The 19,389-nt window shown below is 34.4% G+C and overlaps 1 protein-coding gene across 1 annotated transcript in view; it reads left to right on the forward strand.

Moving 5' to 3' along the window:
* The window catches only part of LOC101888469 (probable serine/threonine-protein kinase DDB_G0280133), a 226,970-nt gene extending 217,950 nt beyond the window's left edge, over positions 1 to 9,020 (forward strand). The window contains exons 4-5 of the mRNA XM_059121296.1: positions 7,679 to 7,986; positions 8,072 to 9,020. Of these exons, the coding sequence (XP_058977279.1) occupies positions 7,679 to 7,986; positions 8,072 to 8,192 (429 nt within the window). The 3' untranslated portion in view covers positions 8,193 to 9,020. The remainder of the gene's footprint in view (positions 1 to 7,678; positions 7,987 to 8,071) is intronic.
* Positions 9,021 to 19,389: the final 10,369 nt, after the last annotated feature.

The raw sequence follows: 19,389 nt of genomic DNA on the forward strand, positions 1-19,389 counted from the left end.
AGATTTTCATTAGTCTATAGCCGAGATAAAATTTTTAAAATTTATAATCTTCAAATAATGAATACTTTTTTGATTATTTTTAAACTATTTCTCCATTAAACGAAAGGATTTCTTTTTTTTATTTTAAGTCACGTCATTACCAAAAGTGCGCTTATATTCACACCTAAAGTAGGATTGTGCATTTCGGAATCATATATAAAAAGATCTTCAATAACATGTAGCTCTTTAACGTCTCTCAAATGCATGCAAAAGTGTACTTAACAAATTTGTCCGTCCCTAACTCCTTTTTCACGAACAATGTCCACCCACATGAGTTCACTTTCTTTCTGGGAGTGTTTCAGCTGCAATTGTTTCATGTGTTGTGTTGTTGCAACAATTTGTTCTCCCTCGGGTAATAAATGTACTCACATTAATTTTAGGAGGTAAAAAATACAAAGACGATATGAGGTAGGGTTGACAATGGCATATTTTAAAGATGACAATTTTTTGAAAGAAAGTTAATGAAAAAGCGATTATTTTAATACCGCTTATTAGCTGTCAAAAAGATATTTTTTTTAATTTGAACTTCAAATTAAGGGAAATGTGATTGGAAGATACTTGAAAGTGATTCTAGTGTGATATACAGGGTGAGATAAAAAAAAACTGCAACGAAGTCAAACGCCATAATTTTTACATTTTTTTCAATTTTATTGAATGAAAGCAAGAAATGTCGGAAATATCATCAAATTTTAGTATAAGTTTAGATTTGTTCGAATTGGTCAACTTTGGCACGAATTATGGCCATCAAACGGCCAATGAAACCGTCACACGCTGCCCGAATGTTGCTCTTCGGTATTTTGGCCCATTCCCGGCGAAGCGCATGCTTGAGGTGATCGACACTTTGGTACTGTTAGTGCCAACCTTGCTTTCCAAAATACTCCAGACACAATAGTCCAAGGGATTGGTATCCGGAGATTTTGGTGGCCATTGTGCGTTGGAAATGAAGCGAGGAACCTCATTTTGTAACCATTCTTGGGTGGCGCGTGCTGAGTCCTGTTGGAATGTCCAAGGTCTGTGGCCAAAATGTTTGCGTGTCCAATACTTTAATACACCCCCAGAATATTTTCGCGATAATATTCGGCATTCATTCTGATGCCACGGTTGATTTATACGAGCGGAGAGCGATCATCGGCTGTCATGGCGGCCCACACCATCACCGTGTCTGCAGCTTGAGTTCTGGTGGCCAACCGAAGGTACACATTTCCAGCTAACCTCTTTGGCACGTAAACACGATAATTTTGTTTGTGAACAAACTGCTGGACAATGAATGTTTTCTCATCGGAGAAACCCAAATTCGGCCGTTTACCACTTATGGTCAAACGAAGCAACTCTTTAGCTCTTTTGAGTTTATTTTCTTTCTGTTGCGGTGTAAGTTCTTGCACTTTTTGGAATTTCAATGGCTTTAACCCGAGCTAATTTTTCAATAGTTGCAGAATGGAATATTGCGATATGTTCAGCTCACGAGCCATTGCGACGCGAGTTTCGATCAAGTCGCTCCTTTACTTCTCGAACCTTTTCTGCTGATTTGGCTGTTTTCTTCCGTCCACTTCTTTGACGTCGGGCTACGCTCAAAGTAACGAGCGATGGTACGAGACACAAAAGATTTATTCACATTTAAATGCTGGAGTGCTCTAACGATAGCCACATGTGGGTTTCCAGCCAACTTATAAAGAAATCACACTATCACCCTTGAATTCCATCACGAATAACTTTTTTTCTGGAAAGTTCTCATCGACATGCTTTTGTACGCCTGTAAACAAAATAATGAGCTGTCACTGGAAAAATTCGGACGAGTGGCTTAGAAATGACATCAGTCAGAAGTTGGTTGCAGTTTTTTCATATCACCCTGTATTCGTCAAATTTTCAAACATTTTCAATTATTTTACTTTAATTGCTAGAAACCACTTCAAGTTAATTTTCAAAATTCAGATCCAACGCGTCTACTTTTGTGGTATCAAATGGGTATTATATGAGTTCAAAGAATTGATTCATATATTGACATTCTAATTCATAAAATTACTAGAGTTGGCATTTTGCCGCATGGAATTTTGAAGATTTCGTTCATTACTCTTGGTCTGAAAACATACAAACAGAAAATGATAAGTGTGTTCTTTAAGTCGCCTGGTTGTATGCTACAAAAATGATAGTTTTCTATGTTCTTCCAAATGAAAAAGTTTTATTCAAATATAATGGAGTGTGGTGGGGTTGGGGAAGTCCAGCAGAGGAACAGCTTTACGTGAGTGTATGGATAGTAAATTGTAAGTTTTATACATATTTTTTTAATTTACCCTCAGTAAATGTTTCTTATTAATAGATATGCGTGTGCACTATCCTATTTACATATATGGGGAATATATAGTTAAATTCCGTGCGAGCTTTTCGAAATATATGGATCATAATATGAAGAGATTTCTAGATAGCTAGAATAACTTAATAATGCGGGACGCCATACTATCTGGGAAAATAGAATTATTAAATTGAAATTTCTATTCGATTTGCCTTGAAACCTTAGTAACCAAAGAATGCAGTTGGCACGGTAACAGTTTCATTCAATTACCGTGGCATGGAAAATATGTCAATATTGTTTGGCATCTATGAATTTATTTTAATTACCTGGCATCCACATAAACCACAGAGAGTTTTCTGCTACATTTGTGGCAGACGCGGATCTAATTACAGGCGAGAGAGAAAAAACAAACTGAAACACAAACGCCTATAAAAAGACACCAAACACGATTTCTTACATATTTTTGTGGTAAACTTTACGTCAATTGCCAGTTGCTGTGGTCGCCTCAATTACAACGTCAGGCAGGCCCATATTCACAGAGACATTCAAAGGAAAACTAAGTCAATTCCAGTAGCATTCGTCGGCCATGTAAACCCCATTCGTAAAACGGCATTTTTACATTTCAATTGCCACCGCCAGCATCAGCAGCAGTAGCAGCAGCAACAACAACAACAGCCACAACAACATTAACAGCCACAACAACATTAACAGCCAACTGAATTTACTTAATTATGTGGCACTTAATGAAGACATTTTCGTCCATTTATGTTGCCACTATTACTGCTACTGCTGCTCCTGCTGCTGTTGACAGACTTTATGAACTTATTTTTATCTGTCAAAATATGACACGAAACTGTGTGACAGTCATCAGGCTGTTTGCTGAGCACAAAGGAAAAGTTACAAGCTTCTCTACACCAGTAACATCACCACCACCACCACCAGTTCCATTGCCTGATATATTCATGAGGCAAAATTAAAATGGCAAACAGATGACAAACCCAACTAAAACGAACACCACCAGCAGAAGATCTTTACGAGAAACATGCAAACAACACTGGACTCAACTTTTGTAGGTTTTTTGTTGTTGTTTTCTTTTTAACATATGTTTGACAGATATTGTCCACATAATGGCAGACATAAAGTAAACAGACTTATTACTACTCGTGCTGGCTACGGAGTCAAAGACAGGGTCAAATTTGCAACTTAAGCAAGGATCATACCTTGTGGCAAGGGGCCTCCATTAGATACTGATCCTGAAACTTAGGTATCTTATTTAATTAACATTACCAACATTACTCATTACTTGTTTACTTACCGGTACCGGAAGGAGTGGCACGATATGTTCCATCTTCACAACAGATCTTTTTTTAATAAAAAATATCGGGATGTGTGAAATTCGAAGAAATTGGATTCTTATCTCACATTTTATAAGAGCTATACTTATGCACAATTGTTGACCCTTTCGTGGATGTACTTGATGCCGATATTGCCTGTTTTCGTACCTGAAATAGCACTGATACGAATATTGGGATTTACAAAATTTGAACGAAATGGGATGATCCTTTCCTGTTCTATTGGATAAATTATGAAAATTTTGACCTTTAGTAGGGAAGCACCATAAAAACTGGACCGATATTTCCCTTCTCCGAACTTGATCTAAGTTTGGTAATAACATTACGATGCATAGAGTTTGGACCGAATCAGATACTCCCTCCGAGAGTTATCGTGAGCATCAGCCAACCATACGGACACCCCTAAATCGACTCCAAATATCCTGAAACCATTATTTTGATAAGGCACGTTTTGGCCGTATGATTGATATGAACCCTCTGTAGCCATATGCCACCAGCTTGCAATATACAGGGTGAGATAAAACTGCAACAAACTTGAGACTGCTGTCTTTACTTAGGTACTGGTCCGACAGATGTTAAAATTATTCCAGTGACAGCTCATTATATTGTTTACAAGCTTATAAAAGCATTTTGGTAAAATTTTCCAGAAAAAAGTTATTCGTGATGGAATTCAAGCGTTCAAGCGATTTCTTTACTCAAATGCACTCCTGCATTTAAATCTGAATAAATCTTTTGTGTCTCGTACAATCGCTCGTTACCGTGATACTAGTAGTTGTGGTGGTCATGGAAGAGGACGGAAGAAAACAGAAACATCAGCAGAAATGGTTCAAAAAGTAAAGAAGCGACTTGATCGAAACCCGCGTCGCAGTAGCCGAAAAATGGCTCGTGAGCTGAACATATCGCAATTCCATTCGGCAAATATTGAAACATGAGCTCGGGGTAAAGCCATTGAAATTCCAAAAAGTGCAAAAACTTGCACCGCAACAAAAAGAAAACAGGCTCAAAAGGGCTAAATAGATGCGTCGCTTGGCCGAAAGTGGATCGTGTTTACTTCCCAAAGAGGTCAGCTGAAAATGTGCACCTTCGGTTGGTCACCAGGACTCAAGCGCCGTGGTGTGGGCCTCCATAACAGCCGATGGTCGCTCTCCGCTCGTATCAATCGACCGTGGCATCAGAATAAATGCCAAATATTATCGCGAACATATTCTGGAGGGTGTATTTAAGCCTTGGGCACGCAAACATTTTGGCCGCAGACTTTGGACATTCCAACAAGACTCAGCACGCGCCACCCAAGAATGGTTACAAAATTAGGTTCCTCGCTTCATTTACAGTAATGGCCTATTGTGTCTGAAGTATTTTGGAAAGCAAAGTTGGCACTAAACAATATCACAGCCAAAATACTGCAGAGCAACATTCGGGCAGCGTGTGACGGCTTCATTGGCCGTTTAAATCCATAATTCATGTCTAAGGTGACCAATTCGAACATATCTAAAATTTGATGCTATTTCCGACATTTTTTCCTTTCATTCAATAAAATTTAAAAAAAATGTAAAATTTATGGCGTTTGACTTTGTTGTAGTTTTTTTATTTCACCATGTAAACTGAACTACAATAAAATAGGCTTTCCTTCATTTCTTTTTTGCCCGGGGACTAATATTCCTTGTTTTGAAAACTGAGTTCATAATCTTTTTTTTAGATTTTTTTCAATGAACTTTGCTAAAATCAGGTTATACTGTGCGTTGGTACAATTTAGACATTCCCAAGTTTCATGAATATATATAATTTTGAATTCTGGAATTTTCTCATCAACGATGCTTCCCTTAAATTTTAGATACATTATTTATTAGTAAAGGCCCTGTTGCGGAGCAAAAAAGAAACACAAATAAATCGTCCCTGTTTGTACCCATATGTCATTGGTAATTTAATGCAAATTAACAGCATCATTAGCAGCAAATGTTTCAGTTTTTCGTGCTTTTGCCTCCTGTGTGTACGGAAGCCAGTTGATGGAGTGTCTGGGTGTCAATGTGATGTCTCCTCTGAAATCATTTTCCACACTTCGACATGCAAATGGTAACAGAAAATAAATTTACACGCAGCTCCTATCATCGATGCCATTAAAAGCCATCTGATAAATATTTCTTTTGGAGTAGAAGTGCACGTCCATGATGAAGATGAGCAAGAAAATCCATCTATTGGCGCTTAGCGATTCAAATTTCAAGAGAAATTTTAGAGGGATATCCATCCATATGTGTTCACACATGAGGACATTTGGGGAGGGAAATGATAGCTGAGCATGCAATGACGAGATATTGTCATTATCATTCGATTTAATTTCCATGAAGAAAATCCGTTTACTTTTACCTCTCTCAAAAAAATCGTTTCATTTGGGTCAATCTTTGAATGGAAAACCGTTGGTTTTGCTGGAGTGGGATGCGTGCGTTATATGGCTTTCCAATTTCTGTTAAACATTGTTGTTATTGTCGCTCAATGCTTTTACAAGTTTTTATGATTTTCAATATCCGAATGTTACAACTTTGTGTCTGTTTTGGACAGTTTGTGAGTGCTCTTGTTTCGAGTTTTTTTTCTTTTCAGTTGTCCAATTTTGTTTATATGGCACACTCATCATAATTAATTCATTAAATGTTTATGAAGCTCATATGGTGGATATGCAACCAGCGCGAGTCAGCCAGCCAGCCAGCCAAGCACTGCATCAAAATGAAAAACAGATACACTTTTTTATGGAACTCTTTTTTTTAACAATTTGAGATTCATTTACGAGTGCTGGCTGGCTGGCTGGCAGGCTGGATGACTGACTCCTCGTTTACATTGTTTATTGATTGTGGCGTTGTGGTTTTGTTGCCATTGAATGATGGTGGGTCTAGCGGCCTGCTGGTCGGGTTGTCATTCATTCTTTCGGTTAAAAGATCAAAATGCCTTAATTCGTATGCAAATTAATTGCTTTGTTTGTTGCTGCTGCTGCTGTTGTTGTTATTTAAAGCTACTACAGCTGGTGACGCTTTTATGAGTTCATTGTTGTTGCATTGCCACGGAGCAAGCGCCAATACAAAAGTTAAAGTTTATTTTATTTTTATTTGTTCGACAAAGGCATATGAATTCATAGAACGATCTGAAGTTGTAAAATTCCAAGAATTAGAACTGCTTACTCTAGTGATTTGAATGGAATTCGAAATTCATTTTAATTAGAAAAACTGTCAAACTTTGACATTATCTATTACTCAATCTTCCAATGAAATTGCTTTAACATTTATAGGAACTAATGCATAAAGATAATGTTAGAGTAATTTTAGTTTATTTTACATTATATTCATGATATTGATGGAAAATTAATTTTATTTTGAATAATTTAGTAAAAAATGTTGCTGACGATCGCAAGATGCTTGATGTAAATAGAGTTTGATGGACGCCCTTTCATATTCAGGGTCGTTTTTTCCTGGTCAACGTTCTTAAAATTTTGAATGGACAAATTATTCATCATTAAAGCTTTTTGTGCCCTCAGTCATAGGGCTATAGGTCTCTAGGTCTCTTTGGACCAAATCCGTTTCAGGACATTCGGAGTCGATCTAGCGATGTCCGTATGCTTTGCTGGTACGTACGATAACTCTTAAAGAGAGTATCCGATTTGGTCCAAACTCGGTGCATCGTAATATTATTATCAAAATTAGATCGAGTTCGGAGATGGACAATACCAGAAGGAACATCCTTCACAAATGGTCAAAATTTTCAATAAAAATATTTACTGCACAGAAAGAGAAGGATAACCCGTTTTTTCAACTATGCAAATCCGGAAAGAACGTTTTATTTAAAACTTCGATACATGTCAATACTTTTTTAGCTCTTCTTTCACAATCTGCTGAAATTGTTCCGCACAGTGTTATTATTCGATAACAATCATTGATGTTATTATTCAATACAGTTAAAAATATTTTTCTATACAATTTTAATTCTAATATATTTTGTTGCTTACTTTTTACCTTTGCAGGTCATAACCCTCAACGAAACCCAGGGCTCAATAGAAAAACTCACATTTGTCAATCACACAGAATGTCATTGTGTGGACAAAGCGAAGCAGCGTTCAGCTCTGTATGAAGCCGACGAAGCATCTTCGGAAATTGCCTCGAATCACATACCCTATCTGCGAAGAGCCACCATTCTGAACTGCAATTGTCCCAATTTGTTTGAGAAAATTCTGCAAGAGGATGGTTTTTGTCGATGTGACTGTTCGTCGGGCAATATGGGCTGTGATTGGCTCAAACGTGGCATGGAACATTTCTCCATGAATGATAGAAAGTAAGTATTTGGGTGAGGGACCATGCAGGGAAGAAATAGTTAGAAACAGTTACTAAATTCATTTTTTATCTCTTCTCTTCTGCAGATGTATTCTGGAGGGTCGTTGCAAGCTGCCCACCTGTGAGTATGGCACATATATGAAAAAGGTGGGCCGCTGTCCGCGACGTGAAGAACGACAAGACTCAATGGACACGGTTGATTGGTGAGCCTCATACTAGAGTTACATTTAAATGGCCAAAAGCTCGAACCTTTTGCCATTAATGAGCGTTCACACAATAACAACAAACGAAGCTAAATCGACGAAACGCCAACAACAATTCCGCACATAGGAACATTTTTGTAATAAGTTGTCGGATATTTCAGATATAAATGGTAGTTGGACCTTGTAGCAGGCGTTAGAACTTCAGCGCCCAACTAATGTTATTAATTAAAAAAAAAAAAAAAAACACAACAAACATTAACTTAAAGTATTATACGTGAAAACCCCCACATCATCCAAGATAAAAATTTATTATTATTATTGAATAAAAATTATATTATTTATAAATTTAGACTTTTTCGAAATTAAGTAATGTTACAAAACGAGAAGAATATAAAACTTTGAGTCAAAGAATACAAAAATAAAATATAATTAATTAATAAAAAATAATTAAAAGTTGATAAAGAAACCACTATTGGTGCAATGTTCTTGAAAACAACATCTACTCTAAACAATTTAATATACCAATATTAAAAATAATCAATTATATACGGATATACATTGAAAGAAGAAAACCAAACGAAAAAAAAGAAGACAAACAAAAAATCTACGAAAAACAACAGCAAAATCAGTGTTCTTACAACAGAAAAGCAACAGCATATCTTTTGAATTCCCTCCTATTAATCTTTATATCTGTATATGAAATATTGTAGTTTTCTATTATTACTAATTATAATTATTAGTATTGTATTTACTGTTATTACCCTACCCTCCTTACATTTTAGTAAGTTTTTGTCTACGAATCTGCATTTAGAATATACGTGAAACAAAACAATCTCTTAGATCTTATTTTATACATAAACATGTTTACAAAGAATCCTGAAAAAAAATCGACAAATAATCACAAGTAATTTTATTCAAAGCTACAGTGGCAATACTTTTTTGTTTTTTGCAGTATAGAGTAATTTTAATTTAACTGCATTGTTCATAGCTGCATATTAGCTTTTGCTGGCCATAGCATTTTTTAATGCAATTTTGAATTTTTCGAATAACAATTTCTTTTGATTTGATTGCAAAATACTTAAATTCTCTTTTTCATTATCGGTCTTGATTTGAATACCAACTAAAGTACCCATATGATATTGAATTAAAAAAATCTTGGTTTAAAACTGGTTAATGGATCTTTGCATTACAAATTTTTGGAATTCCTACATCATTTTTATCAGCCTTTTTGGCACATAACAAATTTTTCAATAAGTCTTCTGTGAGGCAGCTATGTGTGTTTAAATTTCCTGCATTTTTGGACCTGGCTTTGGGTTAATGCGTAGGGTTTTGTACTATATATAATGAGTTAAAAGTACTCAGTGACGCCATTTTGGAGTATAAACTTTGTATATTGGCGTTGTTGAAGACGATAGACTTCAATATTTCATATATTTGAAACCTCAGAACATTCTCGAAATTTTAGTTTATCGCAAACCGTTATGCTGACTTTGATGCAGGAATACCTTAATAATGCATTGTTTAATTTTTCCTTCTACTGTTCCAGCAACATTTTCTGATAACTTCTCTATCTTCCAACCAGTGTTAAACGCCATATTTTTTAATGAACCGAAAATTAAAACAACTTTCAACAATTCTATTTCGGAATTTGATAATACAAGAGACTTGTTTCTCTTTCGTCCATTGCAGGAAGCGATCTTCAAATTGCCTAAGGCTAGGTATGCATTATTCCATATATCAAGCGGCAGTGCACCATTATGGACCCAATTGTCTCCAAATTTCCTGGCTCCGACAGAGGGTAAAATGTGAAAATTTAGGATTTCTATATTTTTGGATGTTGGACGAATTATATGGCGCCATACGAAAATAAAAACAACTTTCGACAATTCTGTTTCTGTATTTGATAATATTTCGTGCCTTGCAGTAAGTTATCTTCATATTTCTTAAGACTATGTAAGCATTATTCCATATATCCCGATTGTCTCCAAATTGGTTTTCGACTGAAATAAACTCCAAAATATTGAAAGGGTAAAATGTAGGAAATCCATATATTTGGGCGTTGGTGAGTAAAAAGGTCCATAATTTGTAAAAACCCCAATTGTATGGTGCATATCTTTACAAGTATACCACTGGTTTCGACGAGCAAACTGAGATATTGTATTGAAAATATTCTTACTATTCCATAGGTGCCACTGACGCTAATTTACGTTGTTGCTGTAACAATTGTACATGTTGTGTTTGGGTTCAGCTAATCTGGTTCTAGCTCCAGGTTCTAAAGTTCAGCTACTTTACGTTAATTTATGTGGCCAGGTAAAGCAGGTACCAAGAGAAGAGACGAGTAGGCTCAAATTAGCTTTTGCTGATAGGATATTCCGAAAAGGTCCATTTTTTTTTTTTTTTTTTTTTTTTTTTGAAAATGCAATAAAAAATGGCTGCCACGACTGGCCATACAGTAGCCTACACACACGATCCAACTTTTTAAGAACATTATCGATTGCGTGCTTGTATGTGTTTCACTAATGGCTCGTCCACAAATGGCGCCTCTGGCTTGACGGCCTAACTATTATCGTTGAAGGCACCCGACAAATAATAGTCCAACGGTGTCAAATCACAGCTCTAAGGTGATCAACTGATAAAAGCCTTTCTAAACGTTGCCAATACCCTCCTCTATAATTTTTATGAACAAATAAATTGTTCAACACGACCCGATAACGGAACAGCCACTCTTGGCTCATTTTGAAGAAAAAAATGGCAAATTATATCTCAGGACCAAATCCGCACCAAACAGTGACTCGCTTTAGATGCATCGGCTTTACAATGTATGAATGTAGTTTTTCTGTGCCCAAATGCGACAATTTTACTTGTTTACATACGGAGCTGACGGTGTTTACCTTCATCCCAAATCCGTGCCCAATTTTAACACACATTATAGTGATTTTAATATCGCTCTTTTTTAGAGCGTTGTTCCAGCGTATACACAACCATATTCGTTCAGCGGAAGAATATAACTATTTTTTTCTTTTTAAACAGACATGATCTAAGTATTGCCGTTCAAGAAATAAACGCTAGTTAAAAAAAAAACGTTAGATGGTGGACCGTCCGTTCGTTCGTATGTCCCTGAAATTTTGCGAATGAAGTATAGGTCACACTTCCTTTCCCACTTACTGTCAAATTGAGATAACATTTTAAAAGTTAACTTGGTTGGCCACAGATATTATTTATAAACGATTCAGAGTTGAATATAGCCGATTTTGTATTCATTGTTCATCCATTGCGTTATATCTTCCAAGTCCAAAATAATGCCTGCCAAGCTAATTGGAAATTAGTACTGATATTTTTATGTCTCCTATATAAGTTATTAGGTACTTAAAGGTCCTTATATATCACATCATATATGCTGCTCTGACTTCTCAATATATATTTTAACAGAACACGATTGATGATGATAATTTTTTCAACACTTATTCCATTTTAAATAAGAACTGTAGTAAGGCGTCTAATGTTAATGATTTATCCGCTAACTCTGCAGCAATGGCGCTTATATGGTTTTTATAATTTCCCCAGATTAAAATCTTCATTAAATTCCCATTTGCATTGGTTAAAGTGGCCCAGTAGTATTGTGACGGACTGCTAATTGTTTTATACTCTAATGAAGGTTATACCAGATCTTTAATCTTTAATTATTCTAAAATCATAATAATTAAGTGCTTAGCTTTGCTCGATTATAGAACTGTTTTGTGAATGTTTGGTGTTTTGCAACAGGCATTAATGTTTATGATGGCGTAAAAAAAAATAAGTTAGCTCAATTAGAATTACACTGATCAACAAATTGCAAATAAATGTCTGTAGAATATTGGTCTTAATTATAAAGAGTTAATTTTATTACTTTTTTAAAAAGTCGCGAAGAGGGCCAGCACTTCCTCAAAGAGCACTGACCTTTAAGTATACAAGAGCAAAGACCTATATTTAGGTCCATATTCAATGATATTTGTCATGCTTCTGTATTCTTGTATTTTTACTATTAACATACCTATGTCATCAGCTGGTACACTACATATTATAGCCACACACCATTTGTTCGAAATGCATTTTTCAATTTTTCAAGTCTTTACGATTTTATGTCTTTGATAAGAGTAGGGGTAGAGGACTTAAAATCGAAAAAATAAAGAGCCAGAGTGGAAGGCTAAATCTTCTTCAACCACAGACTTGGAGAATAATAAATTTATATTAAGAGAAGTACCAATGATCGACATTTTTCAAAATCCTGGACATTTTCCCTTGAACCAAGTTTGTGAAACTATTTTCTTGTTGCCCTGTGTAATGTCTAATTGACAGCAATTAAATTGTTCACGATTCAAGAATTCATCATCATAACGTATGAATAGTTTCATTGCAAGTGTCAACTGGCATTTTGTTAGCTATCGGCGATATTTGAAATATCAAATATCTATTTCACTCAAAAGCTGGCCTGAGCTAAGTTGAGCTGATCTAGCGCCAGTTTATGGCATTAATTAACATCAATTTAATGGCTATTACTAACTGCGGTGGTGCATGGCGCCATTTGATTGCAACAAATTAATAATGAATTTGTTATTGTTCCCGGACAGGTTTCAACGTTCAATTACTTAACTGCTGGATATGTTTGCGGTAGCCGTATTTGGCGCTAAGGTTCGATGTAAATCAAATTCGATTGTCAACGACTCGATGGGAAATTGTTTCACAAATTAATTGGAAATATTTGCCACTGTAGGATTTTTTTTTATTTTAGTTGTAATATGTAATTTTGTATTTGTATATTTTCAATAAAACGATTGACGGATCGCATAACAGGATTGTGACACATACACTCACACAGCGTGAGAGAGAGAGAGGGACAGCTACATGTAAATGGATTACCTTTACTTTGTGTAACAACATCACATTTAATTATAAGTTTAAGCTGTACTATATTATTTGATTTAGTTTATATTATATTGAAATACATACACACATATTTCCATTTGCATCTATACGTTTATAATTTTGTGTAAATTTATTCCAATTCACACAAGCTTGCAGATTATGAAACTTTTAGTTAGAGGCTCATATCTAAATGACTTACAGGATATTTGACAAGTCGAACGAGATTTGAATATTGTATGACATTTTAATCAATTTAAGTAATTGCAAACTGATTGAACCTTATTAATAGGATCTACTTACGAAGCTGATATTTTAGCAAAATGAAAATAGCACTGGAAGTGAAGTTATCGTCATCTTTCTAATCTTCAAAACATGAATGCATTTAAAATACATTGTGGTTCAAAATGGAAGTTGAAAATTTATTTTGGACAGAGGCCTTGACAGCTGCAGTCAGAGTCGTCTTGAGTCGAATTTCCAACATTAGGGCGATGATTTTTTGCTTGTGACCTGAAATGCATCACAAAATCGCCGCATATATTTATATGAAGCTTGTGTAGTATGTTTTTGAGATGACATATATTTTCATTAAAATTTGTGGATTATTTCGTCCTTCATTACCTGAACCGGAGGAAAGTTGCGATAGGAAGATATTTTTTGGCATAAACATTTCCCGTGCAATTGTCAATATATTAGCCCTAAGAGAAATAGGCATTCCCATTAATACCTCTAAATGTAGAGTAGTGCCTACTAGTGTTCCCATATCAATTTTAGGGTCCGGAGAGTTATGCAATTTTTTTTTTGTTGAACTTCAATATAAATAATATCACTCGAAAATTAAGCTAAACAAGAGGTATGTTCGTCAGATTCAACCTCACAAATCTTGTGATTTTTTTTCTCATATTTTTTTGAGGACAGAGCAGAGGTCGTATGGGTCGAAGACATTTTTTATTGGTCCTGTCAAAATAGTATCAAAGATAGTGGCACAAATTTACAAATTCTGAGATATTGTAGCTTTCCGCTACAAAAAAGTTTTAAATGTTACAATATATATTTCATTTGTGCTAACATTTTTTAGACATTTAATTTTTTAAAGGGCAAAGTACATACGTTTTACATCTACAAAATTGGTTTGCATGATTTTCTACCTAGCTTTTACCATTCCTGGGATATGAAATAGTCACGCTATACGCGCGCTTCCCTGTCTTCCTGTTTGACTTGGTACGCATTTAAAATTCGATTTAGAACAAATTTCACAAATTTCAAACTTAGATTGAGTTCAAAATCCCCAAAATCAAAACACTCCGTTCGATACCTTCCCTACCAAAAGTCAACATTTTAAATATCTCCTTAATTCTTCCAATGTTGTGTCGATAGCACTACTCTTTACAGTGGGTCCCTCACAAACGGTGAAATTTTTCAAAAATCATCTACATCTCCAAAAATGCGACAATAACCTTATATGGTATAAACTTAATTCAAATGCTTAAATCAGGCCTTGATCAAGTCCGAAAATGGACAATTTCCGTTCCATTTTAGATAATCTTGATATCATTAGGAAAATGTGAATGCAACTATTTCAATAGAGAATTATCTGTAGTGCGATTCTCTTAATCATTTTTTGAGTTACCTACATAAATCTGTAACTTTGAAAACCAAAATTTTCATATAAAAAATAATTTAAGGTTGAAAACGCTGGTATCTATCGATAGGTCTTAGCGACTACTATGATTTCATCGCTAATTTCCCGATACATTTCGTAAATTACCAAAATATTAAGAATTTTATTTTTAACGACATTTTTCGCTAACTCAAAAAAAAGAGTTAGAGAATACCGCTACTGACCCGGAACATCGGATTGATTAACTTTTTGATAAATATTGTAGATTTGTAGTGAAATATTGACCTTTCACTGCGAATAAGTACTTTGCAAACAAGGGGTCGATGGGAAGTTTTTGCATATTGTTTGTAACGTTAAATTCTGTCAATTTTGACTGGACTATATTTTTGTCATAAAAAGGATGCTTTCCCTCTAACAAAGTTTCAAAATTTTGTAAACTTGTGTACTAATTATCACGACTGGTTTTAATTTTTACAACACCAAACTACATGATGTAAATTTATGGAAAAACATGCAAATTGTGAGAAAAACGACGGCAAAAACAACAAAAACTGTATACACTGACACCTTTAAAGTGGTTTGCTCATTTTCCGAAAAAAAAATCGACTCATGAAGTCTTAAAGGCAAAATCGAGACGACATTTGTTATTGTGAAACTGATATCGACAAATACTAGTTTTCCTTCCTCAAACGTGCAACCCTCCATCAAAGGCAAACGTGTAACGCCACCCAGCAGGGGGGTCCCAACACAGCGCTGTGCTTTTGAGCGGCAAATGATTTATTACCAATTTCAAAGCACATTTCAATTTCTCTGCCATGAAATTGAATTTGTCATTTTTGGCTACTTAAAGACAACTTTCGGACCACAATTTATGTGAGCGAGTGAAGCGTTTTATTGTTTTTGTACGTCATCCACGATGCCATATATATATTTTTTTTACTTTTGCATTACGACTTGATTTTTTTATTTTTGCATGACGATTTGATTTTGTAAAAGTGTTTTTACTTTTTTTTTTGTATATTTTTATCATAATTATTTTAAGTTTTTTTTCTGTTTATTATTGAAATAATTATTATTTTTCATTTAGATTTAATTTAGTATAAATATTTTTAAAAATCTAGTCGCAATTTATTGTATATGAACAAAAAAAAAATACAACTGCAATTGTCTCCCTAATCCTTTGATAATCGTTTATTAAAAATGTAAATTAATGCAACAAAAAAAAATGTCAAACGAGGATGGTATGACTGGAAAAAGAAGACCGAATCATTATCTACACCCCAACTATGAGAAAGTTCAATTATTAAATATTAATAAAATGTTGAATTAAAAAATTTCAAAATTGAAAAACTCGATTGTTTCTAGGTTTTGGATTGACGATGGATTTCGTTACAATTTTGGAAGGATAATGAAAAACTTCGTGGTATATATAGCCATTTTTTTAAATCTAACATTTCAGGCAACAAGTACAGATTGACTCAAGATTCAATTTTTTTATCCAAAATACCTGCCTTTCTTCACTTTATATACAGGGTGAGATAAAAAAACTCAAACTACATTATTTTTACATTTTTTTTCTAAATTTCATTTAATGAAAGCAAAAAATGTCGGAAATAGCATCAAATTTTAGAATAAGTTTAGATTTGTTCGAATTGGTCAACTTTGGTACGCATTATTGCCTTCAAACGGCCAATGAAACCGTCACACGCTGCCCGAATGTTGCTCTGCTGTATTTTGACCCATTCCCGGCGAAGCGCTTTCTTGAGGTGATCGACACTTTGGTATTTTTTAGTACCAACCTTGCTTTCCAAAATACTCCAGACACAATAGTTCAACGGATTGGTGTGCGGAGATTTTGGTGGCCATTGTGCGCTGAAAATGAAGCGAGGAACCTGATTTTGTAACCATTCTTGGGTGGCGCGTGCTGAGTGCGATGGTGCTGACTCCTGTTGGAATGTCCAAGGTCTGCGACCAAAATGTGTGCGTACCCAAGGCTTTAATACACACCCCAGAATATTTTCGGTCGATTAATACGAGCGGAGACCATCGGCTTGAGTTCTGGTGGCTAACCGAAAGTGCACATTTTCAGCTGACCTCCTTGGAATCATTTTGTTCGTTTACAAACTGCTGGACAACAAATTTTTTCTCATCGGAGAAAACCAAATTCGGCAGTTCACAATTTCGGCCAAGCGAAGCACCTCTCTAGCTCTTTTGAGTCTATTTTCTTTCTGTTGTGGTGTAAGTTTCTGCACTTTTCCGAATGAATATTGCGATATTTTCAGCTCACGAGCCATTTTTCGGCCACTGCGACGCGGGTTTCGATCAAATCGCTTCTTTGATTTTCGAACCATTTCTGCTGATGTTGCTGTTTTCTTCCGTCCACTTCCTAGACGTCGGTCTACGCTAGCAGTATCACGGTAACGAGTGATGGTACTAGACACAAAAGATTTATTCACATTTAAATGCTGGGGTGCTCTAACGATATCCGCTTGTGGTTTCCAGCCAAATATAAAGAAATCACACTATCACCATTTTTTATACCCTATAGCACATAGTGTAGTTGTATTTTTTATGAAAATTGTCTAAAATGTTGATTAAAATTGAAGTGGTCCATCATTGTCATACCATCCCCCAATTTAAATTAGAAACATAAAAATTCCCACACCAAATATATGCAAATTAAAAAGTTAAATCAATTGACACAATAAACATAAATATTTATATAACCTCAAAAATCTACCCCTCCCCATAAGCACTGTTATTGCTGAATATTTTATTAAATTTTATTTAAAAATAACATCATCAGGGCAATTGCCCCAAAAAATAGCACAAAATAGTTTCATTTTATTTCCATTATCAGAACCATGTGTGGGCAGAACGTAGCAATGACCAAAAAATTAAAATCCATTTAACACCAAAAACTGCAATTCAATTTTATGGAAAATTGTTAAATTGTAGCCGGTAGCTATAATTTGCAATTGCAATCAGCCAGCCACATAAATTCAAGGATAACTGCATATGCAAAACTAAATTTATATTTATTCAGCACCATCATCTCATCATCGTCATATTGTTATTACAACTACAAAATATTGCACAAATTTAATTTTAATTTCATTTCATTTAATTATTTTCTCTCATCGAAAACATCCCACTGTATGTAAGTTATACGAATATTTTATAGATCCTTGATGTCCCACCCAAAGTGTTTTGTTTTTATTTGTCACTCAAAACGGATGAATAAAAATTTAGTTTTTTAAGGAGATATCAGCAATCTCGTAGTATTTGTTTAGGCCTACTTTAATTTTGCATATGCATAAATTACTATTAAATTAAGATTTTTTACATATATATTTTTAGACTATTGTTATATATTTTTTTTTCTACTCTCTCATAATATATTTACATTTAACATTTAGGTATCCCAGACAGACAGACATAATGAATAGAAGCAATAATTTATGGAATATCTATTATTATTATTTTTTTTATTTTGTTTATATAATTTGTATAAATATTCGTTATTTTATATCTCTGTACATTTTAAACAAACAAAATGAAAACGAAAAAAAGAACATAAAAACAATATCATTTTAAGTATAACAATGGAATATAAAACAACAAGAACACATCTATTGTAATTACAAGCAACAACAGCAAAAACAAAAACTACTGATATTAATAAACAAAACTTAAATAAATCAATAAATATATTACAAAAAAACAACACACACAAAATAAAATAATTTTCAAATTAGAATTTAATTGTTTTATTTATACTTGACATTTGGAGGGAGGAGTTACAATAGGTATTGAAATGTGTTATACGATTAAGGTGGGAATATTGAATAGAAAATTAAATTGTTATGAAAGAATTCTAAAGAATATACAGACTACATGGTCAGGAAGGACAGATATACCTTTCCTGATCTTATAATGACAAAAATATTATATAAAACTTTTCCAGAATTCCACTCATTTCTGTTACCCCAACAAATCATAACAATCAAATCATACAAATTTTGAAAAAAAAAAAAAACATAAAATGGAATGTTTAACCTATCTCTAAATAACTCAATATAGGTATAGTCCCAAGTTAATGGAACTTCGGATTTTTAGAAGTTTTGATTTGTGATTTTTAAGAGCTATAGATAACAGTTTTTCAAAAACAAAAAAACATTTAATTCAGAAAAATATATGAACAACTAAAATAGTATCAGCCTGTTTTGCCGACAGATGTATACCCCCAGTCCTAAGTTATGATTATTCAAACGGTTCACCCTTTATGGGGGAGATTCCAAAGCAGTTGGCCAATATGGCCATTTTGTATCTGACCTAAGACTGAAATAAATATTACAACGCTCCAGATTTGGACTATATGGACTACTTCTCATACATATGAGATATTTGCAACTTTTTTGGAAAATGTGGAAATATGCGTGAGGTGTCAGATATAGCGGATCGAAGTATGCAAGTATTATAAATAATTCAATTAAATCCTCATATCAGATTTCTGGTTAGGAGAACTATTTAGATATAGCAAGTTGTTAAGAATCGCAGATTTGTTTCGCAATTTACGACAGATATCAATATTGGAAATTGTGACCTATTGTGGGTGAGGCACCAGAAGGGGTTGGCAGACACAGGGTGAGATGAAAAAAATGCAACTAATTTCAGACTG

Source organism: Musca domestica, unplaced genomic scaffold (genome assembly GCF_030504385.1).
Source record: "Musca domestica strain aabys unplaced genomic scaffold, Musca_domestica.polishedcontigs.V.1.1 19, whole genome shotgun sequence".
NCBI classification, from domain to species: Eukaryota; Metazoa; Arthropoda; class Insecta; order Diptera; family Muscidae; genus Musca; species Musca domestica.